At 39.1% G+C, this 15,621-nt stretch overlaps 1 protein-coding gene across 2 annotated transcripts; it reads right to left on the bottom strand.

The window, feature by feature from the left end:
- Positions 1 to 1,542: 1,542 nt before the first annotated feature.
- LOC105937879 (solute carrier family 22 member 4) lies at positions 1,543 to 14,416 on the bottom strand. 2 transcript variants are annotated; one of them, XM_036134041.1, is made up of 10 exons: positions 14,380 to 14,416; positions 9,711 to 9,814; positions 9,455 to 9,609; positions 7,534 to 7,705; positions 6,150 to 6,276; positions 5,878 to 5,978; positions 5,526 to 5,740; positions 5,034 to 5,216; positions 3,002 to 3,137; positions 1,543 to 2,527 (listed from the first exon to the last, which is right to left on the bottom strand). In XM_036134041.1, the coding sequence occupies exons 1-10, from the start codon at positions 14,395 to 14,397 to the stop codon at positions 2,455 to 2,457; spliced, it is 1,284 nt and encodes a 427-aa protein (XP_035989934.1). In that variant the 5' UTR covers positions 14,398 to 14,416; the 3' UTR covers positions 1,543 to 2,454. The 2 variants fall into 2 exon arrangements, with proteins under 2 accessions (XP_035989934.1, XP_035989933.1); XM_036134040.1 differs by lacking the exon at positions 14,380 to 14,416 and adding an exon at positions 12,874 to 13,626.
- Between the last annotated feature and the right edge of the window lie 1,205 nt (positions 14,417 to 15,621).

Raw genomic sequence — 15,621 nt, 5'->3', positions numbered from 1 at the left:
TGTAGAGTCTTTGTGGTGCGGTAATCGTCAACCTCTATTGCACCTCTTATAATTTTTTTTATCACCAGCCACCACTGTGTCTGACTAAAAGTTAAATAAACTGAAAACTATTTTCACAGTGACCAGAACACAACAAGAATTTCTGAATAAGGACCGAATCTATCAATTTGCATATTGGGACCTTGTCCAGCCGTACGTGTTAAAAAATTGTTGCTATTAATTAGTTGATGTTGACTTCTTGTCTTCACAATGTTTCGTCCAATTAGAAAATTTCATGGCTTCACACTGTTTCCTCCCTCAACCCAGCAGAGATGCCTGTTGTTGCATATTTTACACACATCAAGATTCACACTGGAAGCATTTTCACCTTGCTGCTATCTCATGATCGGCGCATTAACTAAAAGTAGTTGTATATGCAATTTTAGACAAATTGAAATACTATAAATATGGATAAGAATGTATTTTAACAAAGTTTATGTTGTAATTAAAAGAGCATCGGTAAAATAACCTAGACACCTGAAACTGGAAAATGTGTTTATTCTTATTATGCCTGATTCTACCTTTTGTTGCTGGGTTGCATCATAACATCAATTTGTAAATGTTTATCTGATAAATTTTAAATAAACAATCTTTACTTGATTTAGTTCGGCAGCTAAAACAATCTTTCTTGTATGCAATTTTGAATATTTTCAGTCAATAACTGATCATTTCGGTCGTCAGAACCATGAGTTCAGAGGAGATGGGAGGCAGTTAAAAAAATTGTCAATTTTAAAAACTCTGAAACTTACCAAACATCAGGAAACAAAAGCTACATTTCTATTTCAAATTACCAAAAAAGGACTCCCATTGGATTGTGACCATTTAGCTTGCATCGGCATGTGAATTTTTTTTTTCTTTTAAAAATAAATTGAATTACTACTCAGACCATTTGTTTGTCATTGATGAGAGCTAGACCTAAATTCAATAAAGCTTTCCTTTTCAACTCTCCTCTCAAATTCCTGAATAATAAAAAAGCACCAAAATGCCAAGGATGAACCATCCATTGGCCAAACAGTTTAACAAAGAAGTTTATGCTTTTTTTAAAGGTAGTAACGTCCAGGATGTTTTAAGTACACAGTCTGATTCTTCCATTTAACTGGCTTTAAATAATTTTAATATCCCCAAAGTCAGTATGTAGAAGTCTAAGCTGCATCCAAAATTGTCTAATTATAGCTCATAGCTCCTCTTCCTTGACCATTCATGAAGTCAACAATAAAACTCTATCGTGGGGAGGAAAGGAGCTTCGGACTGCAGTGCCAATGTCGGACTCATATACATCATTGCGCGCAGAAAAACACACGTGAATGATACAAGAACTACTAAACACACAAGTTAGACAAATGTAGCGAACGGCTGAAGTTCTCCGTTACACAAACCAAAACATGTGACGGCTCGTTAACTTATACAGACTTTCTAGTTCTCACAGCAACTGGTCCAGTTGCTTGTTATTGTCTTTGTGAACGGAGTTGACATACAGGCGACGATTTTGTTATATTTATTGTAATTGTTTTAATTTTATGGATAGGTTTTGTCTTTAACAGAAAATGGTGTATTCACACTATATGCAAAATAAACAATATGTACAGCATACAGAGTTTAATTTTCAAGGTTAATATATGTATTTATAACATTTATTTACATTTACATTATATCTAATCACAGCTGGTAATTTCATTGCTACCTTCAATTTAAAACTTTGCCGTTACTTTGTTAAACTATCTATCGGATCTCCTTTTCTGTACACAACAAAGGCGGAGATGGGCAAAGGCCTCTTATCCACATGGATGATCAACAAGTCTTGTAATATGTGAAAGGGTAACTGGTGCTACTCACAAGTGCACACTCTCTTGTCTCCAGACATTTTCGTTAATTTCCGTGAGGTGGGCTGTGTTTATACGTCATGTTACGGAGAGGATAGCGGGATTCGTTTTAGCTCCTTAGCACCGTTAAGGGACATCGCGAGGAAGACATTTCTGGTTGGAGCCCTAGTCTCCCTGTGTTACATAATTTATCACAAAGCCAACTTCTTACCCAAACAGTTTACAGCTGGATTATGGATTTTTTTTCTTTCTGTTGCTGCAAACACATGACCTGTGAGCCCTGTGACAATACCTGGAAGTGCATTCTTCATTTAGCATGTGAGGTCAGGTAAAGAAAATTACTGGAACAGTCACACTGTCGGTCAAAAGAAAAAAATACATGTCTGATATTTAACTGTTGAGGAAATAAGTAAATAAAAGATTCAGCAGTGGTGGAGAGAACAGGGACAAGACAAACTATAATTTCTCTTTCAGCTTTCATAATGATGTGCCACTTTAAAAATATATAAGACAACAAAAAATGTGCAACTACATCCACAGACACCAACAGAGACTAAAGTCAAACTAAAGAGACCATGTCACAATTTATAGCTAACTACAATTTGGTTTCTTTAGCTTGGGAAATAAACTGTTTCTCCACAGTTTCAGCTTCCTTCCCTCTTCTTCTCCTGTTTGAAAGAAGACAACAGCAACAATTAGAAAACACAAGCTGTCTTCTTCATTAAGATTTTAAAACTTGTGAGCAATGTGTTGGAAATTTAACAGTGTAAATGTTACACTGTTAACACATATTTTGCACTGCCAACATTGAACATTTCAAATTAATGCCTTTATTTTTGCACCATTACCTTTGCACGATAAACATGGCTGAACATTCTTCTGAACACTTTTTTAAAAAAAACAAAAAACTGTCTTTCTCCTGCACTGTTATATTCTTATCACTGCTTATGTTATTTTATTTCAATTGCAATCTCATTACATTGTCGTAAGCTGTTTGCAACAGAATTTGGTTTTGTATGCACTCTGTGCATACAAATGACAATAAAGGTTGTCTAAGTCTAAGTCTGTAATATATTTGGTCCTATACTAACTGACAATATTTAAGCAGCTTTCATTTGAGACAAACACAGTTGTAGACTCACCCGCAGATCTGCTGCATTTGAGGGATTGTCTCTGGCAACGCTCTTCCATATGTCTCTGGCAGCAAGAAGCATATAATCCCACCAGAAATGGCTAAAACACCCATCACAATGTACGGGAGCGCCTTGTAGTATTTCCCTTAAAATAAAAAAAAAGATGAATATGCTTTGAGAGAGGCAAATAAAACGTTTAGTTATTTTTCTTATTACATTTTGCCTTAAGTAAGGTAACACGTCTGCTTAATTTGTGATAAATATCATTAAAACATATTTTTTTATTATTCTATAGTTGTTCAAAATTTTTTTTTATTTCAGAAACTGTCCGGATCCACAATAAGTAACATATTCTTAGTCTTACTCTTATATTGAGAAGAAGGAGAAGGAGAAGAAGCGAGCATTTTGAAGTTTGCTGTAATTACCACATCATTCCACTAAGCGGGGCAGTTTGACATACGTTTCCAGATTGATTCTTTTCCTTAGGAACCCCATATTAACTGAAAATAAATATAACTTTGTTCTTCCAAACTTTGAAAAAAATGGTATGATTAAATAAATGTTTTTACATTCGTAATGAATAATACAACAACTTTTTTTTCTTGCATAAGCTTTTATAAAAATTTCTTTCAAGCATTTTTCAAGACTTTGTGGACTGGTGCCATCAGAACCACCTCCTGATCCACGTGGGAAGGCCCAGACTCACCTCACTGACACTGGTGAACATTCAGGAAACAGACATTGAGATATTGGACTCTTGTTAGTAGCTGGCTATTCACCAGAACAATAAACTGGACTGGAGTCATAACACTGATACTCTTTACAGGCGGGATCAGAGCAGACTGAGAACAGAGCAGACTGAGTGCCGACGGTGCTCAAAAGAGTTTGTCTGTTGGAGCAGTAACTTATCTACAGCTGAGAGGGAGCGATTAGATAAGCCCCATCAGGAAGGCCATCTCTGTCCTAGGAAGCCCCCCTGACCCAAACAGGTGGAGGGAGACAAGAAAACTCTAGCAAAAAGAAAATAACTGCTAGACCTTGTCGCCTAAATTTCATATAATCTGGCTGTACCATTTTTAAGAACTGAACTGTACTGTATTTTGTTCTTCGATTCTGGACATTTTCCTTTATTTTCTGCTGGTACAGCTGAATTTCCTCAGTGTGGGACAATGAAGGATTATTCCTTTCCAACTAGTAAGCTTTTCCTCACATGCAAGAAAATAAAAAAAATCTATGTAAAACAAGGATTTTTTGTGGTTTGTTCTGTCATAACAAATTGAATCTAAATTTACATTCTGTATTGAGGGAAATAATGTAACTTCTGTCTATTAAGTTATATACTTTTATGGAGTTGTGTTGCTTAAGCAAAACAAAACAAAAAATAAAAATAAATAATACATAATGCAGATCACACCAACATAAAAGTTTAGCGTAATGGATTCTTGTTAGTTTTCTTTTACATTTTGTTTGTACACGGTGCCTTGAAAAAAGATTGATATTTATTTATTATATTACAAGTACATATTTATTACAATTAAGTACAATGTCTTTTCATTGGGATATAACATAATAGTCCAATGCAAAGTAGCACATTGAGAACAGAAGTAATTTTAAACAAAAACAATCTAAAAAGTGTGATGTGCATAAGTGCCTTTGAAAGGCTCTGTATGTAATGATTATATATTATTTTCTAAATCCGTTGGTCTTGTCTGTGTTTTACTTATAATACCATAAATGTTTTGATGTGTAGATCCTTGAGCATTTTGAGCCCTACATCATACGGATGGTTTCTGATTATGTTGAATCTTTTTGTGTGTATGTGTGTGTCTTGAGCCACTGCAGAACAAAAAGATTTAAAGTAACCTTGAACCTTGAATAGACAATATTGTCCAATATGTAATTATTACGCAAAAAAAGGAAAAATATCTAGTAAAATTTCAATTCACAAAACACAAACATGTTAAATATTTTCCAGAAAATGGGAATTTGAGACAGTACTCATCTGATCAGCTGATTTTTGTGAAATGCAAAACGTAATTACCTAGATAAATGATGAAAGGAGAGATGATTGTAGCAATGCGGGCGGCCATGGAGCAGCAACCCATTGCAGTATTTCTTATAACAGTGGGAAAGAGCTCTGATGTGACGGAATAAACCACACAGAATGCTGCGGTCACTCCAAACTTTCCAAACATCTCAAGAAGCACAGCCACAATGGGTAAATCTGGAGAAATGAAAAAAAAAACAAAAGTGAACGTTTACATTCAATATTTGGTAACAAACATCAACTTTTATAATGCAGCAAAAGAACAGACAAAAAACTGGGTTTAATTATGATCTGGTTCCTGAAAAGGCACAAACTCTTTGGTTTGTCCTGTGGTGTTTAAATGATTCTAAAGAAATAAAACGGCAGATTAGTCAGATGAGAATACATTGACAACCTTGTTATATTTGGGTTGGCTTTAAATCTTCTATTACAAATCTGACAGTATTCAACATTTTTCAAGTGTGCCGAAGAGGCTTTTAGCCTTACCTATGGGTATGAGCCGTACACAGAGAATCATGATGCCTCCGAGGAAAAGAGTGGAGGACTGACACAGATGCCTGGAGCAGAACCGCAGCAGCAGCAAGGCAATAATATATGCTGGTACTTCTGTCACAGCAGACAGGAAGCAGTTTAAGTAGGGGTCACCGTGAAGGTTTGAAGTGTTGAGGAGCAAAGCATAGTAGCTAATGGTGATGATCATCCTGCAAAGACATACATAAAACTTTTAGTTGGTGCCACAGCACAAAATGTTAAGCTGGATGCTGAAGCTTGAACAATGCAATGAATAAATGTGTCATAATTTAAGGGTTTATGTAATGCAAGGGAGCTCGAGACATACCACAGACTGGCACATAACAATGTTATAGATGCTATATTACAGCTTTTCAGGATGACCAAGGGATTTGTTTTTTCATCACTCTTCGACAAAGCATCTTCAATCTATGTAAAATTAGAGGGAATGGTCAATGCGGTGTAAAATAAAAATAAGGAAAATGCATTGAAAGAAGAAGACGTGAATATTTTGGATGGCTGCAAATTTGATGCAATTTTGATAAAGCGCTTGATGATATTCTTATCTATTATAAATTATGTGTTTTTTGATAAACTTACCTCAGCGGGGCTAAAAATGTCCTGAGGGACTTCTATGCTATTTAATTTTGCAGCTTTTCTAAGAATGGCTTCAGCTTCTTCTACTCTCCCCTGAGAAAGCAGCCAGCGAGGAGACTCTGAGAGCAACCTGAACAGACAGACAGCATCTGCAGATAAGTTAAAGTTATGCAGAAGACAAAAAACACGTGAATGTTATTGTGGAAAATTCTCATCTTCATCTTTGGAAATTGTGGTGTACTACAGGGAATCACATTAAGCCCAATTTGTTTTTAATAATATACAAATGATGTCTCTGTATGACCGGTGTCAGACTCTGGTCCGCATTGCCGGCAGTAAGTCGGACTCGTTTCCAGTGAGAGTTGGACTCCGCCAAGTTTGCCCTTTGTCACCGATTCTGTTCATAACTTTTATGAAAGTTGAGGGGATCCATTTTGGTGGCGTTAGGATTGCGTCTCTGCTATTCGCGGATGACGTGGTCCTATTGGCTTCATCAGGGCGTGATCTACAGCTCTCACTGGAGCAGTTCGCAGCCGAGTGCGAAACGGCCGGGATGAAAATCTGTGCCTCCAAATCTGAGACAATGGTCTTGATGCGGAAAAGGGTAGAGTGCCTTCTCCGGGTTGGGGAGGATGTGCTGCCCCTAGTGGAGGAGTTCAAGTATCTTGGGGTCTTGTTCACAAATGAGGGGAAGGTGGAGCTGGAGATCGACAGGCGGATTGGTGCAGCGTCTGCTGTGAAGCGGGCGCTGTACCGATCCATTGTGGTGAAGAGAGAGCTGAGCCAAAAGGCGAAGCTCTCGATTTACCAGTCGATCTACGTTCCTACCCTCATCTATGGTCATGAGCTTTGGGTCATGACCAAAAGAACGAGATCCCAGGTACAAGCGGCCAAAATGAGTTTTCTCCATAGTGGATGAGCTCTCCCTTAGAGATAGGGTGAGGAGCTCAGTCATCCGGGGAGGACTCAGAGTAGAGCCGCTGCTCCTCCACGTCGAGAGGAGCCAGTTGAGGTGGCTCGGGCATCTGGTCAGGATGCCTCCTGGACGCCTCCCTGGTGAGGTGTTCTGGGCACGTCCCACCGGGAGGAGGCCCAGGGGAAGACCCAGGACACGCTGGAGGGACTATGTCTCCCGGCTGGCCTGGGAACGCCTTGGGATTCCCCCGGAGGAGCTGGGGAGAGGGACGTCTGGGCCTCCCTACTGAAGCTGCTACCCCCGCAACCCGACTAAAATGTCTACATGCAGCAGTTTAAATCACAGGGCAAAAAGACGGTGTTTAACAAGCACAATCAAGAATTGAATATGATACAAATAAAATAATATGAATATGATCAGTAACTTTTGATGTACATATCTTTATTTTTTAACATACTTGAGTATACTTACCACCACAGAGGAATGTAGATAAGTCCGGATACAGCCATTGCAATCAGCAGCATTCTCCAATCGCGGATGAAGTAGGCAACAGCAGGCATGGCCATGTAACCTACAGCTGAGCCCATGAAAACTCCAAGGGAACAGAACACAACCCGGGTCCTGGGGCTGAGAATTTCAGATCCTGTGGGTTTCATATGCAGAACTTGTTAAAAAAAACAAAATCTGCAGTCTGGGAAAATAATTGCCATTTTTGTGTTTATTTGTTTGTGTATAGGACTAAGAATCCTAAGAATCCTAAAAATCTAAACTTTTCATGGTATGTTTTACAATGCTGGATTCGTGTGAGAAAGTTTTAGATGATCCCTTATAAAATGTTGGAAACAGCTGCTTAACCACAGAAACCACTCAATGAAACTCTCCGAACATTGTCCATCCATCCATCCATCCATCCATCCATCCATCTTCTTCCGCTTATTCCGGGGTCGGGTCGCGGGGGTAGCAGCTTCAGTAGGAAGGCCCAGACGTCCCTCTCCCCGGCCACTTGGGCCAGCTCCTCCGGGGGAATCCCAAGGCGTTCCCAGGCCAGCCGGGAGACATAGTCCCTCCAGCGTGTCCTGGGTCTTCCTCTGGGTCTCCTCCCGTTGGGACGTGCCCGGATCACCTCACCAGGGAGGCGTCCAGGAGGCATCCTGACCAGATGCCCGAGCCACCTCAACTGGCTCCTCTCGACGTGGAGGAGCAGCGGCTCTACTCCGAGTCCTCCCCGGATGACTGAGCTCCTCACCCTATCTCTAAGGGAGAGCCCAGACACACTACGGAGAAAACTCATTTCAGCCGCTTGTATCCGGGATCTCGTTCTTTTGGTCATGACCCAAAGCTAATGACCATAGATGAGGGTAGGAATGTAGATCGATTGGTAAATCGAGAGCTTTGCCTTGTGGCTCAGCTCTCTCTTCACCACAACGGATCGGTACAGCGCCCGCTTCACAGCAGACGCTGCACCAATCCGCCTGTCGATCTCCCACTCCATCTTCCCCTCATTCGTGAACAAGACCCCAAGATACTTGAACTCCTCCATTAGGGGCAGCACATCCTCCCCAACCCGGAGAAGGCACTCTACCCTTTTCCGGCTCAAGACCATGGTCTTGGATTTGGAGACACTGATCCTCATCCCGGCCTTTTCACACTCGGCTGGAAACCACTCCAGTGAGAGCTGTAGATCACGCCCTAATGAACCCAATAGAGCCACGTAATTCGCAAATAGCAGACGACGAACATTGTTCTTAACCTAATCTGAAGATGACGACGTTTGACAATGTGTAGCAACTGAATCTGGAGAAAGCTTTGTTGTTCTCATTCCCAATCACTTCCACTTTGTTATAACACCACTAACAGTTGACTGTGGAATATTTAATAGACTTGAGATGTCAACATTGGACTTATTTCACAGGTGTCAACCTTTCATATTATGACTCTCTAACTCACCGAGCTCCTGAGAGGGAGCAATTTTACAAATGTTGTGAGAAGCACTCTGCATGCAAAGGTGCTGTAAGTTCATACATCCGTTGTTGTCTAATTGATTGTATCATCTAAATTCAATGATTTGGTGTGATGGGCGAATGCATTTGGCACTAGAGTGTTTGGTGGAGCCAACACTGCATGATGTGCTGTTATGATCAGTTACAAAGGCTGAACCAAAAAAAAAAAGAAAGAAAAAAGAAAGAAAAAGCTGTCAAAGTCAAAAGAAAGACTTCTGACTGACATTTAGAAAGCCTAAAAACTATTGATCAAGATCTCTTTAAAATGTTGGAAGAAAGTGTGGCATGGGTATGAATTTCTGCCTGAGTTGTTTTCAGCGAGACATTCCTAACATTTAAGCTATATTAGGTGCTGTTTTTGTTTTCTTTGTGTTTTGGCTTGAAGAGCATACCCAGAACAAATGCTATTGTGTAGTTGGAGTACCCTCCAGCGCCCACAAGAGCAAAAATAAAAGTAAAGATTTCCCAGCTGGGTGAGAAGATCTGTGCTGTTATTGCTATGGTTTGAAGGGCCATCATGATAAAGAGAATCGGCTTTCTTCCAAACCTGTGGAAGACAAGTTGGTTGGTCAGTGTTTTATATACCCCTAAGAGGAAAATTAGATCGTTAGTTTAACAGGAAATCCTAAACATAAGGTACATACATACCTGTCAGACATCTGACCTGATACCATAGTTCCAATTAGCACTCCAACATAATGAATAGAGGTGGTCAGTGGAGCTTTATATGCTTCATCACATACCAAGTCCCACTGTAAAAGCAGGATTTTCACAAAAAATGTTTTATCACAAAGTGCTTCATTAGTATGACAATAATTGTTACTCTTTTACTGTATATGGCCTTTAGGTAATAGACTTTTAAGCCTTCTGTGGATAAAATGCAACATTTGATGGATACTTTAACAGACGTGGAAAGGATTTTAGATTTAGTTGAATGATAATTTCATTGTATTTCAGTCATATATTCTCATCATTTGAATGTGGTGTTTTATTTATTTATTTATTTTTCCGATCTAAATTTATGTGTATATTGAAACAAAATATTTATACCATGTTCAATAATTACTAGCCACATCACCAATTTGTAACCATGTAATTTTGTTTCTGAAAGTGCAACTGACATGCAATTCTCACAGGATGTAAGAAACTAACCCATCCAGTCCACTTATGCAGAAAAAAATAAACCATAGAGGTCCAGAAATTAAGTCAAACAGTTACTGAAATTGATTTAATGCTTTTTACAAAAGCTTTTGTTGGTGATGACAGCTTCAAGATGACTCCAGTTTGGAGAAGTTGGTCGCATGCATCACTCTAGAGCAGTGGTTCTCAAATGTTTTCAGTAGCGCCACCCCCTTGAAGAAAGAAATTTTTTAAATTTAACTTTTATCGTTTTCTGTTTTAGTGGAATAAAGCTTCTGTTCTGAAGATTACCCAGAATCTCTTTTAAAATTCACAACATATACCGTGTTTTTCAAACTATAAGGCACACTTAAAATACCAAAATTTTCTCAAAAATTGATAGTGTGCCATATAATCCAGTTATTGACTGATTTTATTCGGTGCAACGCGCTCAAAGATCTGTCAAAATGTGTAAGTACGACTTTGGTTAGCAAACTAAGATGCTTCGGTCAATGGATATTCGGAGTATTACGGTACACTGTGTTACTACCTGATCGGACCATTGAGCTGTCTACAAGACTGTCTGACTGTAATTTCTAAACTAGAAATGCATTCATGTAAGGCAGTCCGAGCCTGCAGTACATGCTAGCAACACTAAACCAGGTAAATTAATTCAATATAAAAGTTACGTTTATTTTGGCCTTACGTTAGAAACAGGGCAGTGTCGTCCAGCTACTCTGTCCTTCCGACAGAGACGGATAGCTCTTCCTCTGAGGTAGTATGTGTGTACGTGGAGGTGTGGAGTGATATTACACACTTGGGAAGAATATTTAATGTGCCTCATAATCCGGTGCACCTTATGTGTGAACTTAGACACACGTAGACACTTTAATTTACAGTGGGCGTAATCATCCGGCGCGCAATATGGTCCAAAAAAGTTCATTTCTAACAAATAACAATGGTTTCTACTTTCTAACAACTAGAATGTTTCAACATTGCCACAATTTTAAACTATATAACATTAACTTCAGGTACGAGTCGGGCTTTTAGCCCGACTCGTACCTGAAGTCAACTTTTAACCTGCTATGAACCTCATATGGCAAAAATAAAATCAAGCCATTAACATTAAAGATAAACTTTAGTTACATTAAGTTTTGTACCTTTTACCGCAGGTACAGAACTAACAGTGTGGGGTGCTGTTGTCACATTTAGAAGATCTGATAATTCCTTTTACTTCTGTCTGAAATCTTGCGGAAAGTACCTGGTCGGGGACAGCTTATGGTGTAATTCTGTTTTTTCTGCTTCCTGATAATGGCCCCTACCATACTAACTGGAAAACTTCAGTAACTGAACAAGGGCTGGATGATAATTAAAGACGTGTGGTGCAATAAAAAAAAAGAGTCAATAAAAAGTACAACTGAAGAACAGTTATCCCTTCTTTTGCATTCTAGCCCATCATTTAGGTTAATACTATAGTCATTACATCCTCCCAACCAATCACAAATGCAGACAGAGGAATACTCCGTTACCAAGCTCCGCCCCCTTCAAAGAGTTCAGAGAGGACACATTCTTTTTTCTTTTTCAAAAACTTGCAGTTTCGGTAAAAAGTTGGGTAAGTAAAGGACTCATTTTGAATTCAGCGTTTGTGTGTTGTTTATCAAAAAAAAAAAAAAAAGAAGGTAATCAAGCAACAGCATAAAATTGCCAGGGCTGCATTTAAACTATATGTTTTGATTTTTTTGATAATTATGGATATCAATCAATATGATCTCCATTTTATTGATGTACTTTTTTTCTATATTGTTCAGCCCTAAACTGAACCAAAGCCATCAGTATGTTTTCCAATAGTAAGGTTGTGAAGGTCATTGGTTTGTTGTCTGACTCCTTGGTTATGAGACGCCTTTTTATGGAGCACCAGTTTGGACTAATCTAGCTGAAACTGATTTTAACTAAAAATGGCTGAATTAGATTCTAATTACTTTCCATGCCCTTTTGCAGCTAATTTATTTAATTATTCAATACTTTTTCTTGTTTCATTATGTTCAATTTACATAAATTATGAACATCTATGTGTGTGGACTGGGTGGGTTGTTTCTGGAGAGAAGCCAGTTGCACCATTAGAACCATACTTAGTATTATCTTACATTTTGGACCCACTGAAATATTGTGGACACTTTTAAACCAGAGGTGTCCACTCCAGCCCTTGAGAGCTTCTGCTTTGCAAGTATTTACACATTTCTTCTGCAACAAATCTGAATCCAAGGAATGTCTCTGCAGAACTAAATGACATGCTGAAAAGGTAATTCAGCCAGATCATCCAAGTGTGTTAGAGAAGGGATGCGTCTAAAAGTTACAGGATGGTAGCTCTAGATGGCTTGACTTGAGCACCCTCATTTTAAAACATGCAGTTATTGGAAAAGCCTTCAGTTATTAAATCTGAACGAGGTTTGAAAGTTAGGCCTAAGTGAAACTAAAGTGTGTGTGCAAGACGTTATTTCCCCTTAACATTGTTAACTCAATCTAAATGAATTGCAATACTCAGCAATATAATTGGCTCATTTAAAAAGCTTTGTTACTTGCCAGGTCACGTGAAACACCTCCACCCTTACTGACCAGATCATACAGAATAAAGGCATAAGAGGACAGCAAAATGCAATCATTTGCTGCATAGTTTTGAATAAAATAGGCTTACATCTGAAACAATAGTTGACTGGTAGTCTTCCTTGCTGTATGTCCATCCATCCAGACACCTCTCATGGGGAATTTCACTCACGTTCACGTCGACATTCGGGATAAAGTTCTGCTGAGAGTAGTTCCTGACCGTTTCCAGGTTAAGCCTCCAGCAAGAGCTGCGCTTTGTGACACCGTCGACTGTTTCCAGTGGAATGGTCACATTTCTCCAAATGTTGCTGATGCTGTTGTTCTCGGGGACATGGCATTCATGAGTTGGCGTGGCGCCTACGAATACTATATAGATTCCAGTAAATCCATTCGGTAGGATGCTGATGGCCAACGCCAAAAAAATCCTCCTCTGAAAGGGTCCAAAGGATCCAAGAAAAGAAGTCATGGTGTCATAGTCCCTGATCGTTTGATTGTCCTTATCCTGGCCGAATTCCTTCATTTTTAAGAAAAAAAGTGGAAGGCAGCGAAGTCCTTTGTAAGTACTAATTTATACAAGACAGAGTTTTCTGCACAACTCTGTGTTATGTGTAAAAGTGCTCCGAACTGTAACTCTGAACTCACGTTTTAAGATTCCTTCATGGAAATGTGGGAGGTTACATAGTTACATGCAACACTGTAAAACAGGATAATCTCTGATTTACCTTAGGTTCAATGCAATATTTGTGGTTCAAATCGTTCATTATTTAGACAAACCTTTTACTACACCTGTTTTAGAGAAACTATAACAATAAAGAAAAATGTTAAGACAACCCATCCTTTAAGAAGCTCTTCTAAAAAGTAAATCTTTCCCAAGTAAAAGTTAAACAGTAATGGATCATTTCACTGCAATTTCCATGGATAGTTGTGTTTTTTATTGCAGTTAAACAATAATGAGATTATGACTTTTTGCATAAGGGCTGTGTTGTGGTTGTTCATAAACTGCTACAAGGACCAAAGTCCTAAAGGATAGTGAACCATGAGGAGTTTGCTCAGAACTTCCTATAGTTAGAAAAACAATAATAAAAATTCTAGATAACTGTTGAAACTCTTCAGTTTTAAAAGTTTTCATTACAAAAGTTAAAGTGTTGACCTAGTCTTTTATTATATAAATAAATTCATCCAGTAATGACCTGTGTAAATTAAGAGAGCAAAGTCCAGATCATGTATTGTGCTGAACAAGAAAATCCACACAGCACTTCATTTCCAGGAATCCCTAATGCTCTCCATGGGAAACTAGAAAATACAGATTAGGAACACCATACCCTTTCTATTGTTTGTTGATTAAATCACCCATCATGCCTAAACTCTATCAATTGTTGGGCTTTTGCTGGCAGCGGGGGAGGTAACACAGAGTGTACCATTTACAATGTGGAAGAGCTATTTCTTTAGATGGTATAGACATTAAGAGGTTTAAAAGGAGAGATTCTGTGAGGTTTTATCATGTTATAATATTTGCCGTTGACCTGTTGGCCCCACCATCATTTCGACCAGTTTTCGTTTGCTCCTATCAACCCCGTTAGGGAAGAAACCTACTCACCAAACTGGGTCTCCTCATTTACTGGGATAATGATGGACTTCAAATCTAGTTCACTGTTATGATTGTGACCTGGCTGTTTGCCTGATCCCTCACCCTCCACCAGCAGCATGACAATCAAGATCACTCCATGCACCTGTGAGCCTCTGCCTGCGGCAGCAATCCAGCCAATCATCTGCACCTGTTTCTCGGTCTTTGAATGCCCAAACTTCACAGACTGTTGGCGCCGGATTATTAAAAGCCCTCGGTGGGTAAAAGTCCAGCGTTCAACTTTGCCAAGACCTCAACCTAGTTCTCGTCTTTGGATTCCCCTGCGTCGTCTTGCACCCGTCGTACTTCTCATCAGCTTCTGTTACCTGGACCTCAACCAAATGCCTGACCCCCGGATTTCGTTTCAAGCCTAACTCCTGGATTTGTATGCCCTCTTCTACTTCCAGTTAAAAAATACACAGATTATTCTACATGGCACCCTCCACTTCACCAAAGGGATCATCTTCTATGGTTTTCAGGCCCAAACTCCCCTCACTCACTTTAGGAACACCCTATTTCGAAGCTAATTTCTTTGATCGGATGCCTCTGCTTTACACCCTGTTCCCAAAAGGACCTCCAACAGATCCACTCCGCTGCAAATACAATTGACATCAAAAGGATTTATGAAGATTATGAGTAAGAAGAGAGGGAAAAAAAATGAGGGTCAACAGGAAAAAGTCCACATTTGCGGAGAACTTGTCATGTACGTGGAATATCTCATGTGAGGGGCTTACTCGAGTCTCCCTGTCATGAGTCACCCCCTAGAAGTAAACACAAACCCTGGAGCTGTTGCATTTATAGGATCAAATGTGTTACTCTTTAGAAATTTATAGAAGAAATATTTAACAAGTTAATATTTGCAGAGGATATTATGATAATTAGAATATAGAAACATTTAACTCAAAAATCCCCTCAAACCTGTTAAAGGGACTAAGACTGAATGACAATAGATGAAAAAGCTCTGAGAAGTATCTCATATAAAGTGAAACGGTAGAATTGAAAGAACTACACTGTGGCGCCCTCTTAGAAAACCAGCTCAACGTATGTGTCGTTTCAATCAGATTACCCTTATCATAGGTGTTCCCATCGTGTGGCACTTTGAACACATTCATAAACAATCATTGGACAACCTTGATGAAAGCGATAAACTATAGATAGCAGAATTTGACCCATATCAAAGCAGAGCAAGTGTTGGAGAAAAATAAATAGGAGCTA

This window comes from Fundulus heteroclitus, unplaced genomic scaffold (assembly GCF_011125445.2).
Source record: "Fundulus heteroclitus isolate FHET01 unplaced genomic scaffold, MU-UCD_Fhet_4.1 scaffold_72, whole genome shotgun sequence".
Classification (NCBI taxonomy): domain Eukaryota; kingdom Metazoa; phylum Chordata; class Actinopteri; order Cyprinodontiformes; family Fundulidae; genus Fundulus; species Fundulus heteroclitus.
The sequence above is the reverse complement of the archived record's forward strand: the minus strand, read 5'-3'. Positions and strand labels throughout refer to the sequence as shown.

Coding starts and splice junctions, on each gene's coding strand:
- LOC105937879 (XM_036134040.1), bottom strand. CDS start 13,302: ATGAAGGAATTCGGCCAGGATAAGGACAATCAAACGATCAGGGACTAT. Junction 9,610..9,710: donor TCAGGTCAGATGTCTGACAG/GTATGTATGTAC, acceptor TGTCTTCCACAG/GTTTGGAAGAAAGCCGATTC. Junction 3,138..5,033: donor TCCTTTCATCATTTATCTAG/GTAATTACGTTT, acceptor TTTTATTTTAAG/GGAAATACTACAAGGCGCTC.